Source organism: Podarcis bocagei (assembly GCF_964188305.1).
Source record: "Podarcis bocagei genome assembly, chromosome: 3".
NCBI lineage: Eukaryota > Metazoa > Chordata > Lepidosauria > Squamata > Lacertidae > Podarcis > Podarcis bocagei.
In genome coordinates, this window is record NC_138127.1 from 65023966 (window position 1) to 65047755 (window position 23790).

A 23790-nucleotide genomic window follows, 5' to 3' on the forward strand; every position below is an offset into this window, starting at 1 on the left:
AGATTACCACCTTGAAAGAAAAAAAATATTTGCTGGCAAATGTGGCATCAAATCTAATGCACACCCTAATTTTTGCAATGTAATTTGGCAAATAAAGGTGCACATTAGACTCAAGTTAATATGGTAATTATTTTGACATCTTCTTGGATGTACTGATGCTTTTTCCAGTTAGAGTTAGAGTTACGAACCCAAGTTATAAGGATTCTTATTTTCATTTCACCATGTTCCATTGAACAAACTTTTTCCCCCCAATAACAGAAGAGCCAAAAGTAGGTATCAGAATATAGTATTTCAAAACAAGGCTGTTTTTATGATGAAATTCAATCTGTTATGAGCATCCATTTGATATCTTCGTCAACCAATCATTTGACATTGCTTTGTTGATCTGCATAACTTATACCGAATATTAGTTAAACAGAAGTCCGTATTGTTTCCCAGATTTCTTAAATATATTATTTTGAGTAGCTTTATGGTTTGGGGAAAAACTGTTCTAACCCCTGTTGTCTTCCACTGAAGATCTTGCCAGACCATATATGATGGGATAGCTGTGTATTCAAGTAAATGGGTGTGTATGCTGTTAAGTTTGACCTTAAAACACACACACACACACACATCATGAGATTTAGCTAAACAAACCTCGGCAAACAATAAAATAATGGCTACTGGGTTGGGTTTGGCAAAAGGTGGTTAAATAGGCAGGCAGTAGTTGTGGTGAAATATTAGTGGTTGTGGTTTCTAATGTCAGGCAATGTTTGTTTTCTTTGCAATGGCAAGCACTTTTATTACAGTTATGTTTTTTAAATATATATATTTGAACTGGATACCCTTAAAGGTCTGCAAAAGGACATGTTTTCTGCAAAACACAGAATCCAACAGAATTCAGTTAAAGAATATGACTATATGGAACTACCTTACAGATCATTGGTCCACCTAATCCAGTACTGTAAACTCTGATGGGAGCAGTTGACTAAGGTTTTTCAGAAAAGACTTTTCACAGCCATGCCACCTTAAAAAACAACACTTAAAAAAAATACCATGCTATTGATTTTCAGATATAACAGGACTAAAGGAACAACAATAGCATTATTATTTAATTAAAAAAACAAACAAACTTGAAATGCTAGAGATTGGTCTTTGGATCTTTTTATCAAAAATAAAATGTTGCATTGTATAATCTTGAGCTCTATACAGAAGTACGTGTGCTTGCAAGATCTCTTCCTGGCATCATGGGGTCACAGGATTGGGCTATGGTGCCACTGTGCTCACAAGGCATCCTGGTAGCTTGCAAGGCTTAAAAGAAAACAACACATTTGGATAGCTATATGGCACTGCCTGCAGTCAAAAACCAGAAACAGCAAAGAGATAAAGATATAACGAGAGCATACCTATTAGGTGATCAGACCAGAGCCTCCCACTTCTTTAAGCAACCAGCCCATGCGTTCTCTAACAGAGAATATGGTTTTCCTGGTCTCCCCTAATGGGGCTAAATCTGATATTAATCAGCCTGATCATGCACATGCTTTTCACTCTCCATCATCCTCAGAGGAGGAGGATTTCAAGAGGCAGCATCCACTCAAATCTTTCCCCTCCCCAGGAGCTCCTCATTGCCTCAAAGAAGATGGATATCAAGATGATGGCTCAAATTCTCAGGTTGTGCAGATCACTCCATGGTCCAAACATCATGCCAGGACCCTTCATTAGACTCTCCTACCATACCAGTGGGTGATCACTCATAACAGACATCGGCATATCAAGGTGTCTATAAGAATCAAAGCAGTCATGAAATAGTGGAGCAGAGATGCCAACTGCAGGAAAGACACTCCTGTCCAGGATCTACACAAGACAATAATTATGACAGGTGCCAGTCTCTTGATCCAGGCAAAGTAGTTCCCATCAGAAGCACAAAACAGTGTCAACTGGTTGGAACTCTGGGTGTCCCAGTAAGACATACAACACTTCCCTCTACAACACCAGTCTCTCCACATCCTTCTGTGGTCTGACAGCATCAGTGTGAAATTGTATATCAGTTGGCACCAGATCCCTTGACCTCCAGCAAGAGTCGGCCCACTTATGAACTGGGTAGAACGCCACCTCCTGAGCCCCTCAGCCAGACCACCTGCATCACACTGGATCCAGGCAAATGGACACTGCACCGGCAGGTCGTCAATCAACTTCACAGTCAGTGTTGTCCATTTTTGGTAGACCTCTCCTATTTCCACAACCCACACACAGAAGGGTGAGATGCCCCATTGTCTCCTTGGCCATCAGGTCTGCATTATGCATTCCCACCAATTGCAGTTCTCCCAAGGGTTCTCCGAAAGATCTGGTAAGAACAAGGCTATGTCATACTGATAGCTCCCTTCTGGAGCCAGGCACTTTCCCAAAAAGTTTCTTCTCCTGCCTCATGACCAGGGTAGAGCAAGTGACCCCATTATGCCATTGCAGATCTACATTTTAGATGAGCACCAATCATACTTTTTCCATTGTGTTGACTGTACATGTTTAAATTGTGTAAAATGTATTAATTTAGGCCTGCCTTTAAAGAACTTAAGCTGATGCTTAATTCAGCCATCAAGCTTTTTGACTAGAGTAATTTATTCAGAATAGGTCACTCCATTATTGTACAATCTTCTGCAGAATGGTTTTGTTTGTTTGCTTGCTTGCTTGTTTCTGGGTTCAGCTTGAAGTTGTAGGCACACCTTTACAGGAGGGCTGGACAAAATGATAATAGGCAACCATTTAAACATATATTCAAGGGTCTTCCAAGGTGTGTGTTAAACTTCCCAAAGTTCAAGGGGGAAAGTGGGTGTTTAGGTTGGAGAGTTTAGTACATACTATTTCCTTTCTAAGGTGGACAAAGGGCTGGCTTCTTTTCTTATAAAGAACAACAACTTGTGGCTTGGCACACTTTGCTTGTAAAGTCTAGCCTTGAAGACAGAAATTTTAAAGAGAAGCCAGGCCTCAGACCCACCTCACAGTGGAATTTGTTAGCAATACAACACCCGAAATACAGACAACATTTGCCACAATCTCAGAATGTCCATGAATTCCTTCCTCATTTTGGTTAAAAGATCTGGCAAGGGTAGGGGAGAGGATTTTGTGTTGCCCTGCTTTAAAGCCCTAAATAGTTTAGGGCTAGGATACTTGTGACCATCCATGAGTGCCTCATACTGAGACAGAAAGATGGGATATGTATGCTTTTAATAAACTAGCTAACAAATCTAGCAGAGATAGCTGAATTCAAGGTATTAAAATGATTGCATGAGTAAAGTACTGTATATTGGTTGTATTCAACATAGCACTAAGTCATGGTGCTGTCAGGACAAAGATTACTGCTAGCACAATAGGACTTTGCCACCTCACACCCCTGCATACCTTAAGTCTGTTCTAGGGGTCTTCCCAACCCTCCTGAGCAAATCTAGGGAGAGTTTGGGGCACACAAGGGGTGAAGAGAGAGGTGGAAATCCTGTTGTGTGCTAGAGGTAATTTTTCTGCTGATGGGACTGTTAGTAGAATACCATCCAATTTCCTGTTCCATTTAAGCAGTATTTTCAAAGGTAGTGGAGGTCAACAAGATTAGTCTTTATACAAATATTTATTATTATCCTTAACCATTTCTATTCTGCTTAAAACATATTTCAAAGTGTTGTATACCTTTTTTTAAAAAAAATACAAAATATGCAGTTCATATATAAGCAGTTTGCTGTGCCAAAAGAAAAGCTGCAGTAGGTGCCCACAAATCCAAAATTCAGAATAGCCATACATATATTGCATAGCCCTGGTGGATCAGACCAAAAGGTCACCTAGTCCAGTTTCCTGTTCTCACGGTGGCCAACCCAGTGCCCCAGGTGGAGGCCCACAAGCAGGGCCTGAGTGTTGTTGCTGTTTATTGATATCCTGCCCTTCTCCCTGAAAGGGACTCAAAGCAGCTTATAGCTAAAATAGAAACTAAGGGGTGTGTCACTGTGGCCAAATAAGTAATCTTTGCTTTCATGATTCCAAGCAACACATATTAAAATCAGTTTCCTGGACATCAGATAGGTAACATAACTTTAGGAACACCAATGCCTGAAGGCATTTATCTGCATTTTTGGACAAGGGAAAAAATAAGCCCAAATATGCACATTGGTGCATACAGACTTTTTGCAGCCACTTCGCTCTTCCCTTCACATGAACAGCTTAACAATCCAGGATTCATCACAGCACAATAGCTTCTCATTATATGTGAACCTGGAAACTGTTTAATGGCTTCAAAACAAACCAGAAAAGGATTTCAAGTTGGCTTAATATCCTGGCTTGTTTGGAATCATTAACCTTATTTTATGGGTTCACATGTAATGGGAAGCTATGATTAAGTGCTCAATCCAGTTTGTTCATCTGCTTGCATCATCAAAAGAGGAGTGAAGCTGCTGCAAAGGAGCTCTGTGCATCCCATGCAGCTCATGCATATCATCGCTTATTAAGATTGGCTTAGTGTTGCATGCAAATGCAGCCACTTATAATAATCTTGAAACTGATCACGTGCATACTGGCCAAAATGCAGATATCACATTCCTGTAGCAGGATTCTGCCTTTGCCCACATATGCTTCTGATGTTTATCACTGTTACCACCTTTGACCCCCCCTAACTAGGACTCCCTTTGAGACCCACATGTGGTACAAGTGCTTTATGTACAGATCCAGACACAGAAAATACGCTTGCAGTACCTTATGCACACCCAGGCCTGATCATTACTGTAACAGGACAATTGATGCTCAGCATATATCAATTAATAGTGGTAACTATGACAAACTAGAGTACCCATTAACAGCTATAGCTGGTGTGCCAACTACAGCCATAATGGGATATGGATGTCCTGACTATGGTGATTCACGTATTAGCAACCTCTAAACTTAATTATTACAATGCATCCTATGTGGGGCTACCCCTGAGCCTGATCCAGAACCTCCAGCTGGTGCAAAATGATGCAGCTAGTCTGTTGATGGGGACAGACTGTCACCAACTCAAGGCTCTGGTGCTTAAAAGCTTGCACTGCCTGCCTATATGTTACCAAGACAGGTTCAAGCTGCTGAACTACAGGCAGATGACTATGACTTTCTTGTTCCAGCAGGCATTTTAAGCCAATGTTGAGTGTTATGAATTTTTTAAATTGTTTTATAGTCCCGTCGGGGGAGGGGTTGTTTTTAGTAGACCCCATAAAAGTGCAAATAATGAACTGGTGTAGAAATGTCTGAAATAATAATAATAATAACTTTAGTGATCACAAACAGTGCTGAACAAATGCTACTGTTAATGTCACTTAAAAGCCTGTAGGCTTCCGTAATGTTACATCACATTGTTGACTCAGCTTTGTGAGCTGCACCTACTATAAAATCAAAAGCGCTTGTGCTTACTCTCTTACCCACATCCTTATACTGGTGAACTTTTGTTTTTCTTTACCCAGCCATAGTTTTCCGGACCATTTCCTAGTTTTGATTTTGTCTTCTAAGTATAAAGTGGGACTTTCTCCTCAAGCTAAATAAATGTTTATGAGAGGAGAACTGTAGTGAAAGTTAAGGCCATGATCCTGTATATAGACACTTGTACTTAAGTTCCATTGAAATCAGTAAGATTTAATGTTGGTGTAATTATTCTAAATCTCATAATCGTTTGCAATCGAGCCCTAACTGAAGCAGCAGATTAATTCAACAAGGATGTTGTGTCCACATAGCTTTTTAAAACATCATCTTCATTTTAATTGTTTGGCAACATTAACTCTTCTGTGAGTGCTGTTTATAAGATGGCTTATCACAATGACCTTACATTCTTCATCCACCCCAGTCCTGGATAACATTGCAAGAAAGGGATTTATAAATTGGCCACAGTTTGACAAACTGAACTTGTTGTATATAGATGGAAGCCTAATTAATGTTCATAGTCATTTGTTTCATCCCTCATAAGTAACTTGAGGACTGCTTCCTTAGGAACACAACTGTTGTTGAAAAATTGGCTCTTGCAGATCTAAGTGATTTCAATTCTTTGGAGAATATTATCTAACTTTTTTTAAAAAAACAACCATTTGAAAGGATGTACCCATAGCCAGAAACTGTCAGCAAGGAACTGCTTGGTTTTCATCCATTTGGAAACCTCACCCTGAAAATGCCTGAGTAGAAATTGTGCATCCAAATCATACAGTTCTGTGTAGGTAGTTCATAGAAAGTTAAAATGCGCCACATGCACTCTTTAAAGACTATTCTATGTGCATGAGAAGCCAGTTCTCTGCAGAGATGCTGGACGTTGGGAGAAACCAAGACTTACTTTTCCCCACCTCTTCTCTATTAGTATAGCAGTAATGCCCAACTTAGAAATAGAAACATACATACAAAACAGATACTACCCATAAGGTAAGAGCTACTACTGGGGATGGGTTTAAGCTGTGACCAGGTAGAAAATCCCCCTGTTACATCCTGTGCAAGGCAAAAGGAGCAAAACACTCTTCTCATGCTACTTGGGTATGGAAATGCCATTCATTTACAAACATAAAAATAAACAAGCCGGTATTTTCACTGAGAGACTTCTGAAATAAGCAAACTATCACTGCCCATTGCAATGCAAGCAGTGATAGAGCCAGCTGGATGGCTAACTGAATAGCATTCCGTGGCTGAAAAGACTCTATTCCCCATGTCCACTCACTGCACCACATGGTCCACTCACTGGATGATTACTCCATGGAGCAATCCTTAACATGTTTACTTTCAGACATGCACACAAGCCCCATTCCCCAAATCTCTTCACTTAGTCCATGATATTCCTATGTTGAACAGGAAAAGTCAGCAGAAAGTTACCTGAATGCAATTAAAACCTTTCGTGTGATTGGGGACCATGGTAAAGCAGATTAAAGTCTGTCTGTTCACCCTTATCCTGCCCAATTTCTGATGGGGAACAGAGAGCTTCCCATTATAAACATTTTGATTACTTTGCAACCCAGCTCTCTGGTTGACTTCACTCAGTACCTTCATGCTGATGTGAAAAAGTGGTGCTATGTAGGAAGCAGTGTTAGAATGAGCACTCACACTATATTGTGGGTGCCTTTTGCAGGATCGTGTGCAGTGCTACAGTTCCCAAGGAACTTGCTAGTAGAAGGGGGCTGGCCTGCTTCTCAGTGTATTATTCAGAGGTTCATGCCCAGCCTCAGCTTCCTGGGAAGTGGGGCCAGATCCATTATAAATAGGGGGAGGAGCCGTTATTAGCCAGGCTCTGGACATTCACCCTCCCTACCCTCCCTTTGTTAATATTTCTTGTTTACAGGTTAACTTTTTCTTCCTGTTTAGCAGGCGCTGCTACGGTCTTTGACTGGTTGCTGTTGAAGGACTGGGAAGAATGTTTCCTGCATTGGCAGGTTTTGTCTTCCCATTAGCAATTCATTACAACTTTGGCAGTTATGGCCTTGGGTGGAATCCTTTAGTCTTTTGTTCCCTATAATGGTTGTGTGTGTGGGTGTGAAGTGGTGACTCACCCCCCCCCCCCGCGATTCCAGGGTCCCCTCTTATAGGGGTTACATAAATTGGTGTCACTGGCCATACACTGAAAGGTTGTCAGTGAACTACCCTGTGTGTGGGGATATGGGCTCGGCTGCCTGCCTACACTTACATCGTGCAGAGCACCCCCATATCCTATTTACCCTGATGTTCCCCAGTTCCCTGGCTGGGGGACTGGGAAGGATACACGCCCAAGGCCTAAGCCAAGGTCTTCCTACATTCAGAAGTTTAATAAAGTTGGGCCTAATTTTAATTCCATAACGTTGTCAGAGTCTTTATTTCCTTTCCCATGTTCCCTGGGGGCTAGGGCTGTCATGCCTAGTCACGCAAACTGAGATATGAAAGCTAGGAGCTAAATGCTACCTTAAATCTAGCTTATGGCTGTAACAACGGAATGTCTAGGTGTGCTTTTTTATAACAAGAATACAAAGCTGAAAATGAACGAACTGCAGCTAAACTATTACGTTCGTTTTTCACATGGTCTAATCCTTCCCCTGCCCACCCCCCTAATATTCTTAAGAGAGCCTCTTCTCTAGTCTTCAGAGAGTAGCTGGAGGCAGGGAGGCAGAAAAAGGGCCTCCTTTCCTTCCACTTTGCAGTTTGAATCTGAAATCTTAGGCGCAGTACTGCACCCAAAGCTCAGAAACTGCTTGCCCTAATGAAATTTCCTGTCACAAAATGTGCCTAGAACAATTGGAGCTTCAAACACTGTTAGGAAGGTTCTGCCTTTTTGTCGCTTTGCCATTGTTGCATGTGCATAAGTCGATGCCCACAGGTGCTGCATTTGCATCATGAATATCTCCTAAAGTTCAACAGTTTGCGTTTCTGTTCAGACCCCATCTCTGTGCCAGTGAAAGCACTTCTGAAAAGCTCGTCCCTCTGCAGGTGCTTTATGTGAAACTGTAAGCATTTAGCAGCTCTCTGCAACTATGTGGAGCTTACGCATGCTAGAGCTGACATAACCCAACAGTGGCTGTGCTGGCATTCATGAGCTTCCATGCACATTGGATGGTTCTATGAATATTATATGAGGATCAAAGCTCAGTCATACCTGGAATAGAAAGGATTTGAATGTTTCCGCTTATTAGTGGAAGCACCACTAAAACTTTTCAGCAGTGCTCAGGTGGGGGCAGTAATGTCTAAAACATCCATGTGTGCATCCAAGCCCCACAGAGCTCTGGCTTTAGGCTTCACTGCTTTCTTTTTTGTGCTGTATCAGGCTTTTAAAAACTCAGCTCTAAGGATCCACCTTTCTTTATAAATCTATGAGCCTATTCTGTCACAAAAGGCTGTTAGTTCCATGAAATAATAAGCTAAATGTAGTCAAAAAGTGGTATTTCAGGAAAGAAAGAAAAATAGGCTTCTTCTTCTTTTTTGGCCACTTTAAACATCCCTTCACTTGTCTTCAGCACTTTTTAAAACTGAGGATTCTGTGATTCTTTCTAATGAGAGAAATGTTTAATCTCGTGTTCTGTCCCCAGTTGGAGAATGTGTTATTTATTGTTTTTACATATTACTGTGCATGTGAATCTAAACAATCTGATAAATTTTTCATCCAATGTCATACAAAGGGGTATTAAGCTATAGCAAATATATTAAACAGGGATTAGTTCTGTAAAGCAGCTCATGTAATTCTATTTGTTCCACCCAGCCAGTTGAATCTTCTAATGATAAAAACAAAATGAAAGGTTGCTTACAGTTTAAAGACTTTGATTTACAAAATAGAATATTAGGATTGATTGGGGGAATGAGTAGCGAGAGAAATTGAAACTTATGCTAGGGGTGTTTTCATTTTTCTTAAAATGGCTGTGGTTCTGACACGCATAGGCAGCATTAAGTTATGTGGAAGTTATATTTAATATTGAATAATGAATGAAAAGATGTTTGTCATGACATAAGATGGGAAGGTTCTGTCGCAAAGTGCAGCTACACACTCTTTGCAGCTGAAAGGACATCAGAAGAGGATAATGGGTGACAATAAAGAAAATTGAAATGAGAATGAGAATGTGTTTTTCCTAGCTTGGAAACCTAATGCAACTGGCAGGAATGCTATTTTTAAATAAAGAATTTCTAAAGCCAGTGGTCATATATTCCAGACCCTTCAACATGTTACAGATGAAAATAGGAACGTGCTTATAACACCCCTGTTCCCATAGTAAGTAAGGAACACTTCTTAAGCTCCCCCATTACAAATGGCAGGAAGCACCACTATGTCTGCTTTTTGCTGTATTTATTTATTCTACAACAGCTTGTCCTGTGCTGTTTTAAAAACCATGTAGGTGTGTGTTCTTTTGTTAAAGATATGCTAGAAAAACAAAATGTCACACAATCTAGTGTCAGTCATTCAAAACAAGCTTCACCAGGCTTATTATGCACTATATGAAGCCTTAAATGTTAGTATGAATTTACATATATGTGTTGGAGAGTCTAGAGCCATGTTTTCCCCTTCCCCCACCCATGCAGAGATTTAATCGTATCCATGCGGAAGGAGACTGAACCCTGAAAAATGTCAAACTGGCAACTCACACTTGCAAAATTTAGGCATCCCAACAAATAAAAAATAGGGATAGTATAGTATAGTATAGTATAGTATAGTATAGTATAGTATAGTATAGTATAGTATAGTACCTGGGGCAGGGACCAGAATACCAGGACTGTCATGGCTGATTGGAGACATATGACACAGATGACTGCATTTCTAATTTTATTACTGTAGGGTTTTAGGTCTCTCAGACTACAGAAGTTCAGGTCATGAATGTTGACAGTCACCTAAATGTGTCAGTGAACATTCATTTGTGTGAGCAGAAGCTCCTGCTTGTATGTTGGATGGGATAAAGTCTCTCAGAGCTTACTCAGACAAGCTCTGGGGTTGCATGGCTTCTTCCCCCCCATACCGGGTGAAAGTGCTAGACAGTGAAAATTGAGGAATTAGATAATTTGTTTTCGAAATTTACAACGTTTGTTAGAATTCATCCCATTCCAGACATTAGCCTTAAAGGGGGGAGTGTACAGAAGTTGGGCTATGCTGCTGACACTATACCTGTCTTCATGTCCCTGACCTAACCATGCCCCCACATAGATACCTAAAAAGGAACCCCTCCACATGAGCAGCGATTCACATGTTGGGACTCCATACAATCAGAGCACTAGCTTTGTGAAAAGTAGGCCTTTAAAAAGTAGGAAGAGGGAAAGCATGGCAGTCTCTTAACCTTCATGAAGAGACCAGGAGGCTGCCATCTTACTGCATGGTTTCTACTCCCCCTCTCCCCAAACGTTGGAAGCGACTGTAACAGGGTTCTTGTTTAATCAGGATTCTTGTTTATAGAAATTTAATAAATAAGGAGGATCAGAAATCCTCCAAATCCAGCCAAGGCTCAGCTCTGGTGGACCCAGAGCTCAGCCATTATAAATAAATAGTAATAGTGAGAGAAAAAGAGTTCTGAGGGGCTAACATCCAGGGCCTTGGAGTGCCCTGTGAGACGAAAGAAGGGGAATTTCCAGCAATAAGCTTCCCTTTTTTCAAATAGTTTAAACCTTGATCAGAGTTTTCAGTGTTCAAGTTGGGCCAAAGCTTTTCTTAAACTTTAGGAGGAATTTTGTTTTGAAAAGGGTGGAAGAGGGAACACATGTTTCACAGACAGCACCTGATCTTTAAAGCTGCAGATAGGAGGGGACAGTGTTCATATAGCCACCCACTCCTGAATAATGTGAAAGAAGAGAGGGAGAGAGACTCACTGTCAACATATTTATTTTAGTAGGTATCACAGAATTGTAGAGTTGGAAGGGACTCCAAGGGTCATCCTGTCCAACCCCCTGCAATGCAGGAATCTCAGCTAAAGCATCCATGACAGATGGCCACCCAACCTCTGCTTAAAAACCTCCAAGAAAGGAGAGTCTACAACCTCCCGAGAGAGGCTGTTCCACTGTCAAACAGCTCTAACTGTCTGAAAGTTTTTCCTGCTGTTTAGGTAGTGTCTCTTCAAAGCTTCATCTTCAGTTATGTGCTCTCTGTTATTTTTAGGCCTATATTTTAGTTGTATTTGTAGGAATACAAAAATTCTGTTATTTGCAAATTACACTCTTTTCTCCTAGAAAAAAAAATTCTGATTTATAGATGTAAAAGCACCAGGTTCAAAATCAAAATAAACCAGCCCATGACACCCTGCATAATCACTAAAAGAAAAATGCCTTTAGTACCATAGTAGCAGTAACATTCATTCTTGGCACCATTTCTAATCTGTATGGGAAGTCCCATGGCATTTCTATTGCATTTTCTTCTGTTGCCACTTTTGAATAAAACATGGTTGCTAAACTATGGGATTAACATCTGGGAGAAGAGCTGCCATAGCTAAGTAATACCTACTTGGCCTAGTTTTACAGTCTTAAAAAGATACATTACATTTGTCATTTAGTAATTACTATTGTACTGTTGAGTTGAAAACCTCTGGCTCATTTTACTAGTGTCAACTAGTAATTTGGCCAGTTGTAATGAGTAACAACTTTGAGACATTGTTAATATCAGCAATTAAATTTGTTCCAGAAAGTAGAACTTTTGGAAAACAAATTCTGCATGAGGTAGATACTATTTTGGGGGAAGGGGGTTTTTCTTTTTTCTTTTTCTTTTGCTCCAAGTATTTAATTATCTGACATCTGTATTGCATTGCCTTTCATTAAATATCTGACTCTTTTTGCTTGTGTTATCTATACAGGAACAAATTTGGCATGTCACTGTTTACTGATCAACAGTACAGGCCACTCAACAGTTAGGAACTTGGTCATAGACTTTAGCATGCTGATAGTATCGTTAGCTTCCTTTATATTTTTAAAAGTTGTTTTTAAAGTACAGTTCCAAACTCTAAACTAAAAAAGAGGAGATTTCTATTGTGTCTGAAATTGTTTGATCTCTTAGAGATTTGATTAGCAAACTTTTGTAGTTTCTCTGCTTAATGGCGTCACTAGTCTGTAGCCTGTAGGCTTACATGGCTGCAGTTAATGGGTTTATTTTATTTCTAATTGTGGGAACTGCTTTAGGCCTTTATGCTAATATTCATATTTTGTGAATTAGCCATGTATTGTTGCAGCCACCGTGCTGGAGGAAATATGATACTATTGAATTCATTCAGCATTTATTTTTATTTTGGTGAATATTTAACTTTATATGTGCTGGTGACCAAATAAAGACAATTGCCACATGTTCCCTATTCATTAGATTTATGGACCTTGGTGGGCACCAAACTAGAAATAAACGTATAGTATGATGTGCACAGTTTTTTTAAATTGACCCCCAACTATCCTGACACCATCCCCATCTGGATGAAAACCAGGGCTGGGCCTACCATTAGACAGCGTGAGGCATCTCAGGCAGCTAATCTGACCACATTTTGCCCCCAAACCTGAGGCTTCCTATCCCTGGTTCATTTCTCTTCTACTCCTGTTGCCACTGTACTCCAGATGCAACTCTATGGTTTGGCTTTGGTGAAGAGATACCAGCTATGGTATCATGAAAGGGCATATGGTATCATGGAAGGGCACATGATGTTAGCTATTTAATGTATTGTTATTGTATCTTTATTGTCGTAAAGGTAGGAGGCATTTGTGGGATCTTTTGGTCTCAAGTACCAAAATAACTTGGTTTTGAGTACTATGCACTTTAACTTGGGGGTCTGGGATACTATTTGCTTTTCCTGCTTAGGTGTTGGACAGATGCAGCTGTGACAGATACATAAAAGGAAGAGACTCGCCTGGCTTCCACTTCATTCCAAACCAGGGAGTGGGAATGTCTTTCAGCCTGAAGCCCACACTCTGTCGTGGGGAACCTTTCAAGGGCAGCATGCCAGTGGTGGGCAGGGCCAGAGGCAAAAAGTGGGTGGAACAATGGATGTTGATGCTTACTTTTGTAAACCCAAAACTGGAGGTTTCTGTACACAAACACACACACCTCTCCCTCTCTCTCCATCTTTCAGTCAAGAAAAAGCACTCAGGGAGGGTGTGAAGCAGGGATGGTGAGAGATGTGGCCTAGGAAGAGGGGGCTGACATGGGGAGGTGTCACAGTCTAGGGAGAGTCCTGCGGATTAGATAAAGGGGTCTGGGGGACCACATTTTGCCCCCAAACCTGAGGCTTCCTATCCCTGGTTCATTTCTCTTCTACTCCTGTTACCACTGTACTGCCAGACGCAACTCTCTGGTTTGGCTTTGTTGAAAAGATACCAGCCATGAGTGCAGGGGACAAAGTAGCTGTGATTTTCACCCTATGTATTTGCACACTGTATTTGCTATGTACCGTATTTTTCGTCCCATAGGACGCTCCGTCCCATAGGACACACCTAGTTTTTTTGGGGGGGAAATAAAGGAAAACATTTTTTCCTTTATTTCCCCCCAAAAAACAAGGTCGGGGAACAGCGGGGTGGCGGTGCTGTGCCTCCCCGCTGTCCCCCGAACTTGTGGGGCTGGCCAATGTCTCTGTTTCAGGGCGTCTCATGCGCCGGGCGGCAGGCTGCTATCCGCAGCGCGGGGAGCCCCGCCGGAACTCCCGCAGGCTCCCCAGGCTTGCTGATAGCTTCCTGAAGCCTGGAGAGCGAGAGGGGTCGGTGCGCACCGACCCCTCTCGCTCTCCAAGCTTCAGCAAAAGCCTGTATTCGCCCCATAGGACGCACACAGATTTCCCCTTCATTTTTGGAGGGGGGAAAGTGCGTTCTATAGGGCGAACAATACGGTATTTGCTTAACTGTGGTTTATAATGACGCAACAGCAGAGTGTCTTATCTTTGCTTGTCAAGTAATCATTATATTGCTATTCTAAGAGGAAACCTTGTTGTATATCAGATTTTTGGTCATTCTTTCCCAGTTTTCTTTCTTCTGACAATAAGCAGATCCTTTGCATCTCAGGCAGAGAGCCTTCCTGCTTTGAAGGAGATGTAAGGGATTGAACCTTGATTGAACCATGCAAAGTGTGTGCTCCACTACTGAGCTATGACTCTTAGCTAATACATGTTTTCTGTCTATTAGCTAAGAAATGTTTAGAACTTTCACCTGAAATGTAAAAATAATATGTATTTAGTTAGTACATGTGTGTGCTTTTATCTTGTTTTTGTAGACTGAATGGGCCCAGCTAGATCTGCCAAGGACTTTTCCCACTTCCACTTGCATGTTTCTGACATATTTGTTTTAATATATTCTCTTTATCTATGCCTATTTCTTCAAGTACCACCAGGCATCCCAGTTGTCAAGCTCTGCAGAAACTCTCAGACCCCTTCATCACATGCAGCAGCATATCACGGTTGTTAGCTTCACTTGACAGCTTGTGCTCCTGTGTACATACATTACAGTAGGCTGTAGATGCACAATACTAAACTCAGTCAAGCTGCCAATCAATGACCTGGCTCTCAAATGCTGGTGTGATTGTTCCTCATTGCCTGCAGGTTCCTGCATAGTATGTACCACCCCAGCATGCAGGAATTTTTGAAATCAAATAGTAGCAATTCTAGGATGACACATGCATCCACACCCACACAATTAAGTCTTCTGTGGATATCATAAGCATTATAATGGACACCAGACACAGCATAACATTCACTCACTTAACACAGCTTTTGAACTCTTAATGGAAAAAGTCATTGTTACACTGCTGCTTACAACTCCTTTTGGTACTTGTTTAGTCATGGTTGGCTGCACCATTTAAATGTTAGAAATGTCTTGTCTGTGAATTCATTTCCTGTAAGTGGGTGATCTCCTGTGTTGGTCAGCACCTTCCACCTCCTAGACAAAGATTTTGTGCAACATATTCATGATTCATTATCTAAAGGCAATTCACAAAAAGGCACTTACCCAACAAATAAGATTATAATTTAGCATTTCTCTAATGGATAATGTTGGCATTAAGGGGCTTTCCAACTACCTGATCTCAGTATCTCTTAACAGTTGCCTGCTCTCTCTCTCTTTTCTTCTTCCAGAAAGCATTTTATGCATGTGGTATTGTGAATAGTCCCATGTAACTATAGCATTGAATTGAGATGTCACTTTCAACAAATAGATATGTTACTAAAGATTTTTAAATCCCAACAAACAATCCCGTTATTTTTCTAAGTACTTGAAAGAAAATGTTTTGAGGTGAAATCTAGAGGCAAAATTGAATGTTAATATTTGCAAAAGTGTGATACTCCAGCATTTTTGCTGAGGAACAAACCTTGGCTTCCCAGTTGTGGTTTGTTTAGGACAGGGCTGGGAAACTGGATCATCTAAGTCTGCAGGCCAAATCTTGATGCCTGGCAGGCTAAATTAGACCTGTGGGCTGGAGGATCCCCACTCCTAGTGTGGGAGAAATAAACCACAAACACTGAGTTGAATATAATGCTAAATCAGCCACTCTGTGGTTTGTTTCCCCCCTCAAGGGTAGAGGAGCAAAGCTGGAATTGCTTCAGCTGTGTGCTTCATTCGCAGATTAATTTACCTAACTTTGGTTTATGGTCAGCATTTTGTCTGAACATGACCAGTGTGTAGTAATTGTGCCCCTTGGAAGCTGTGAATTTCAAGTGACTGTTAAACAGTAAATTTCAGTGGGACTCAAGTCATGAATGTAATTAACATGTGCCTTTTTTTCTTTTTAAGTATAAGTACTAGCCTTGGGGAGCTTGAGCAGTATCAGATCTTCAGGGAGTAGCGAGGGAAAGTCTAACTCCTGCCCTCTGCCACAATCCTGGTGAACAGAGCTGGCCCATCAATGAGGTGGGGTGAAGCACTCGCCTCAGGTGACAGAGGCGCAAGAGGCAGCACCCTGCCGCTTCCACTGCTGCCGGAATGCTCCCCTCTCTCTGGCAAGAGGCAACCATTTTGTAAGTGCTGCTGTTCATCTTCCCTGCTCCTGGGGCAGAGAAGACATGCACCACCACCATGCAGAACACCCAAACTCTGGCCAAGTTCAGTGAGAGATAGGCATTCCTGCGTGTAGCATTGCCACTCGTCTCCCCCACTCTGAGGCAGAGAAGATGAGTGGCAGTGCCACTCTGGTTCTTGCCAATTTCTGTGAGGGGGGCGGATTCTGGTGGCAGCAGAAGTTTGGGGGAGGCACAGTGGGTGGGAAGCGGGGAGTGGCACATTCCCATTTCGCCTCAGGTGGTGACATGGTAAAGGCTGCTCCTGCTGATTAAAATCTTCCCTCCCTAAATCTGCTGTTTTCATTAGGTAAGATGTGTTCATTGACACCAGTGAAAACTTCCTTTCTAATGTAAGGGAGGGTGGATGATTTTTCTCAGGATGACAGCGGGGGGTAGAACAATTTAAACTCTCCCTCTACACTCCCAGTAATCCAGCTTCTGAGATGGCTCCATTTCAGCTGCTTTTTAAAAAAATTGTTAAAAATAAACTAAAACGTGTGTATTAATTGCATTCATACTAGTTTGGTCCTTAGGGTAGAACTGTGAGTGTTTGTGACTGGATCGTCTGCATATTTTTAAAAGGCAGACATAGCCACAGAAACCTCAGTGTGGATTCCGGGGTGGAATCTACACACATCTATAAACTATTTTGAAAATGCTTTTTTAAAAAAGCATTTTTAAAAATACATTGGAATTTCCATAAGGCTCACCATCGCCATCAAGTGTCACATTGTATATTGCACTTAAAACACACTTAAAATGTTTTATTTGCAGCTGTATAGCTGAGTCCTATAGTTGAAATAGCTTCTCCGCCCAGCACCCTGCTCAAAGTTACCAGGAAAAGAAAAGGGTTAAATTCTTTATGTGTACAATATTGATCTGCATCCCCACATCCATTCCCATAGCTGCATATACCTTTAAAAAAAAAGACCCAGAAAATCCAACCATGAATCTCCCACTGCCAATTCAGCCTTTAGGCCTGACTTCACATTCCCTTGCATCAGCTTTTTCTCTTTATTTTTTTCTCTTAGCCAGCATATTATTAATGTGCATATATTCTTTTTAGACTCTGTACTTCAAGTTACACAGAATAGTTTTATATACGCCTACCTCTTATGCCTGACAAAGCAGAGTTCTGTCACATTGATTTCAACCACATGCTTAAATCTTCCCAAAGAAGACTTGTTGGATCTAACACTTCTTAATTCTGATGGTTGAAATGTGTCTTTTTGATACCTACTGGATAGATTAAGGTTTACGGCATTGGATTCTGGTGTGTATTTTTTAATAAATGTGAGCTACCTTTCTTTTTTTAAAAAAAAATTACACTTTTTAATCTAAAAATGGGAAAAGGAAGTGTTGAACTGGAATATATGTTGCTAATTCTTATCCTGCCAAGATCAAAGAAACTGCTGTGATTATTCTTGCTTTTTAAAAATGCTGTATTTGTTTCTTTGTTTTTCCTTGAATTGGTCATAGAGCATCCCAATATGTGCATGGTTATTTTGCTTTTTTATATATATACTGCCGAATAAAGCAACTATAGAAATATTCCCACAGTTTTATCTTACATCTAATCTGGAAATAGTTGTGTGGTTTTGGAAGCAAAATCAAATATATCTGACAGCCTATTTTACAAAGGCTCTAACATGGATGAAAAGATGAAGCTAAAAGTGCACATGCTTCTGGATTGGGGGGTGAGGCAAGATTCCTCCTTGCAAAGGCTGAAAAGGTGTGAGGCATACAGTGGCCCCTCTAGTTACATACTGCTCTGTGTATACTTCTGGGTTTCGCTGCGTGTGCATGCGCAGAAGCGGCGCCTCTGCCTACAGACTTTTCAGGTTGTGGGCAGACCCCCAGGCCAAATTTAATTCGTATCCGTAGGGTCCACTGTACTTTGAATTTAATCATTTACAGTAATTTTATCAAACAGTTTGGGGCTCTTTAACAAGTAAAATATAGTTTGTGGGTACTGAGTTTATGATTTATGGCATGAAAAAACAACTTGCTGGGAAGTAACAACATTTTCCTTTTTTTTGGCAGGTTGTCAAGTTATTAAGCAACAAAAGATCACAAGCAGTTGGGATATTAATGTCCAGTCTTCATTTAGACATGAAAGATATACAGCACGGTAAATGAAACAATCTTTTATTAGATAGATTTTATTCCATGAAATGGCTTTATCTTTTCCTACTGAAAATCATGGCCTGCGTTCTTTGTGAATGATACCTCTGCTGTCTGTCAGTAAAAATATGGAGAACTGACTGAATACTGTATCAGCATACAGCCTGAAATTGAAATCTAAGGTCTCATATGTTTCCTATGTGGACTTCAATGAACTGAATGAGAGTCTAGGCACTTCATTCTGCTATGCAGAGGTTTCTAGAATGCTGAATACTCTTCTCTCCTGCCTGTTTAGACAAAAGTGTTGTTGATTCCAGTTTATAAGAAGTATCACTGCAGTTTAAACACTTGGTGTCTTTAACTATGAGCGCTTTTCTTTTTTTAAACTCAAATTCCCATTTTCCTTATAAAGTGCATTGTGTTTTGCAATAATACTTTCTGAAGACTTACTGGTAGCACAACCTTGAAAGTTTTATATCAGGAGACATCTTTTGGGGTGGCTGTAATTCCTCCTTCCCTATTTACATTAAAGGATGGCTTTGCAAAAAGGTGAAAAGTGGAGCTATATTTATACTTGCAGTGTTCTTCATGCCTCCTAAGTCCTTATAATAGATTTAAAGCAGATGGAATGGAGCTGTATAGTGCCAGCTTACCTATTAAATAAATATGGTTTCAAGTATATTGCAGACTTCATAAATCATGAAAACATCTTTCTGACTTTTCTAGCCTACCTGTTTTAATTGTGAATTCCATTTGCTCTATTTTGTGGAAGAAATTACGCACAGGGCAAATGTTGGTGTGCACCATCAATTTCTGAGTAACTTTTAATCACAACTTAAGCTTTTGCTAAGTTATTTTCATGGTTACTAAACTTCCCCAAGCTGAAGCATTTAGGCTGGTAGTCACAGATTGAGGCGCCAGTACTGGCGCCAAGAAGTACTTGGTATTTCAAAAGCTGGCAGATGTAGTTCAGTTAAGTCATAGAATGAAATCTGAAAACAATGATATGGTCCTTTCCTTCAGTCAAATATTCAGCTTGGTTTGAGTTAATAATGAGAACCTTATGAACAAAGGAGTCCGCCTAACATCTGGGTCTGTGGTAAAGCCAACACAAGTTGATTGAAAATTTGCTTGCTTAACATGCAACGCTAACAATAATATGGCATGAATGTCAGTCGCTGAAGGGGTCAAGCAATACTGTGCTTAACCTTTTATCCTATTAGGATTAAGTGCATGTAATTGTTCTATCCTACAAAGTCTCTTGCAGTATTTTTATATTTCTCTTCATTTGTTCTGCGTACTCAGTTCGTTTTCTTGAAGTGTGTGTATTTATGAGTAGCTAACATTTTTCGAAACTGTTGGACATAATTCTGTGGTGATACAAGGAGTTTGATGAGCCATAATAGACTAAGAGTGAGCAGTTTGTGATGAGTATTGAAAGGTGTGCAGATAGTGGACTGGATACTGAATGCCCAGCAGACATGCCTACCTTTCTACGTATCTTTGCACAGTCTAAATCAGCTTCTAATTTTCATTTGCTCCAAACTACTTAATCAAGAAAAAAATCCCTATAGACCATTTTAGTGCTAAAACTGGCAGATTCTCTCTTCCTTTCCTTTCCTGGGATGCAAGAGGAAAGACAATGTCCCCTCAATAGAGGACTAATTAAACAAATTATGTGAATTCATTTGTTGTTGTTTAGTCGTTTTGTCATGTCCGACTCTTCGTGACCCCATGGACCAGAGCACGCCAGGCACTCCTGTCTTCCACTGCCTCCTGCATTTTGGTTAAACTCATGTTAGTAGCTTCGAGAACACTGTCCAGCCATCTCGTCCTCTGTCGTCCCATTCTCCTTGTGCCCTCAATCTTTCCCAACATCATGGTCTTTTCCAGGGAGTCTTCTCTTTTCATGAGGTAGCCAAAGTATAGGAGCCTCAGCTTCAGGATCTGTCCTTCCAGTGAGCACTCAGGGCTGATTTCCTTCAGAATGGATAGGTTTGATCTTCTTGCAGTCCATGGGACTCTCAAGAGTCTCCTCCAGCACCACAATTCAGAATCATCAATTCTTCAGTGACCAGCCTTCTTTATGGTCCAGCTCTCACTTCCATACATCACTACTGGGAAAACCATAGCTTTGAATTCATAGAGTTGGCTAAAATGACAGCAGTCATTAGACTTCAGTCAAATCAAAAACTTAAGAAGGAATGAAACTGCTTAGAAGAATATATGAAAGACATCGTTCCAAAACAGATTTATTGATATGTATGGACTAAGTTCGTAAAGGAGTGGAAAAAATTATTGTAAGATTGTTCTGAGGGCCAAAGTAACTAATATATATAACACAATGACAAGTTCAAGATATATCAACGGATGTCATGCTGTGGTGGAGGGAAGTCACAATAATAGAATGAGATAGATACAGAATGGGAAACGGGGATTTTACTGATGTATTAATTTACACTGTATATTCTGTATACCTTAGAGCACATATTCTATGTTATTATAATGAAACAAAATAAAGATTGAGAAAAGATCCCGATCCAGAGCTAATTAACATCATCCACCAGTTTGAGCACTCAAAAGATCGCCTTGGATTAACTCTGAAATTACCTGAGTTCCTCTGACCAAAATTAGAAGAACCAAGTCTAATTGAAGATTGGGGGGGGGGGATACTCGTATCTTCCTACTCCAATTCAAAGCAATGACATGAATGGGATTAATTATATGACTTTGTTAGTAAAGAATCTGTTTGTTTATATGGTGGTGGGGAGAATAGTTTCATTTGGAAACCCCAGGGCAGCACTTCAAATATTGCTACAATATTGAGAGGACAGAAATAAGCAAATATGAGGTGTCTGGAATTTCTTGCGATGATCACTTCTAAGAGAAAACTTTGTGGACGGGAAGCAACAGCAGAGACAAGATGGGGTGCTCTGCCACAATGACCAGGGCATCAGCTGTCACTAAGGGAGGGGTTCACTTCTTTTCTTTTAATCTAATTTTTATTAATTTTCTATTTTAACAATCCAATAAAACCACGTTAACAATTCCAAATTACAATAATTCTTTTAAAAAACCAATGCCGAATTATACATAATTTGGTGACTTCCCATGTTCTGGGGTTCAAGTCCTGCAGTAGTTCTTAATTAATCCTTAGACAATAATTCGGATCTTGATCCTTCAGGTTCACACCCACTGGCTTTTATGACTTACAATCAGATTTGTATAATCCAACCATTAATTTTGCAAGGGGATTAATCCGATGTCATTCTGCGCAGAATATTTTTTCTCCTTCCCTGTTGTGTTCCTGTTGTGTTCCAACACCAGCACTTTCCTTTGCTTCCGGTTTCTGCTCTCATGTGCAATTCTTACTGCGACATAGATATGCCGTCCCGCCATCAGGGAGGGGCTTACTCCTGGCAGCCTGCTTGCCTCCTCTTCATCATCTAGATCAGCACCTCCTAGGTCACTGGACCCCTCCCCATGATCTAGTTCTTCACTATTGCCCCATTTCTCCACCCCCATGACCAGCCCTTCCAATACATCTCCCCGGAGCTCATGGCAGTGCTGATCATAATGAATTAATTATTTCAGTACTGAATAACATGGTAATGCTATTATTATTTTTAATGAACCACACATAATTGAAATCCTCCCCCTCCCCTGCCAAATAAAATAATAATGAATGTCACACTTCTTTCCACACCAAAACTGTGCTCGGTGTCTCTCTTCCATGTGGAAGCGGATGTCAGAGCAGAATTGTCTCTTTTGAGTAATAATAGATGCATGGAAAAATCTTAAATGCTGTATTAGCTTCTGTCATTGTTTCAGCTATTCATGCTGTGACAGGATCAAGGTTATTGCATTTTCCAACCATGCATATTTTGAGAAGTAATATTTCCTGAGTGAACTGTTGCTATTATCATTACTGTTCCATCTGGACAATATCATTATGGCGTCTCTATTGCTCCTTTTGGTTTGACACCCATTGTTTTGTAGAAATAAAAAGTACAGGCAGGGTTCTTTTGGTTAAACTTGTGACATTATAATTTATGATTGAAAGAAGTTTTAGCCTTGCATTGGAGATAGCTTCTCTATTTCTTTCTACCTAATCATAATATAAAAAACTGCAATATATATATACATAGACTTAAAATCCAACATATACTATTTCTTTATTATCCAAGAAGTATAGTAAGACCTTCCATATCTCAGCAATAAATTAAGCTGAGCTACTATTCAAAATCCACCCATGGTACACACTACAATAAATCTTATTTCCACACACACACACATCTAAGTTAGTAACAGGAGTGTGGAAATTACCCTCGGCCAATAAAGCGAGATGAGCGTCGCAACCCCAGAGTTGGTCACGACTGGACCTAATGGTCAGGGGTCCCTTTACCTTTACCTTAGATTGAGAATTACATTTGCAAATTTCCTTAATGAACATCTCAGGGAACACTTGACTGTTTCTGAGAGTTCCTTTCTGGCTCACAATGTTAACAAATGCATATTTGTGGTGCTGTGTACACGTGCCTTATCGTGTTGCCCATTGGGAAGCTAACATGGTGGAAGACCACTTGGGAATCCAACTGCTCCAGGCCAAAACAAACATACCTGGAAGCGCGCACACGCGCACACACACACACACACACTCAAAGAGAGAGCAGAGACAGTTAAGAGAATTCACTCAAATACAGAGAAGATACTCACCAAACAGAAAGATTTCTTGTCAGGTGATCTGGTCATGTGGTTCACAACAGTCAGTGAGAGTTGCATTTCTGTGTGCGAGCATACACAACACCTAACTTGGTCATTCACGGAGTTTCATAGCACTTGAAACACTGGGCTGAAATATTGTATTGCAATGCTCTTTAAACTGCAGTCCATCTAGACCAGGGGTGGTCAACCTTTTTATACCTACCCACCCACTAATGCATCTTTCTTGATGGTAAAATTTCCTTACCGCCCACCAGTGCTCAATGGAAGGAGGATTCAGCTTGTGCCATAGAACCCCCTACCATCCGCCTAGAATCCTGAAACACCCACTAGTGGGTGGTAGGGACCAGGTTGACAACCCTTGATTTAAACTGAAGGGTTTACATTCAATAACTTTTTTGCACATCTAAAGCAGCTTGGTCAACCTGAACACTGAGCACATAAAGAATCTGGTTTCATATTCTGAGCCTAAGAATAATTGGGGGAAATCACCCAGAATTTGTAATTCATCTGAGTATTAAAGGTTGGACAAATTTATATTCTGAACCAGATAATT

At 40.6% G+C, this 23790-nt stretch overlaps 1 protein-coding gene across 1 annotated transcript in view; it reads left to right on the plus strand.

The window, feature by feature from the left end:
- FMN2 (formin 2) overlaps positions 1 to 23790 on the plus strand; it is a 151390-nt gene that overhangs the window by 54719 nt on the left and 72881 nt on the right. Inside the window, exon 7 of the mRNA XM_081188003.1 lies at positions 18432 to 18519. Coding sequence (XP_081044129.1) covers positions 18432 to 18519 — 88 coding nt within the window. The remainder of the gene's footprint in view (positions 1 to 18431; positions 18520 to 23790) is intronic.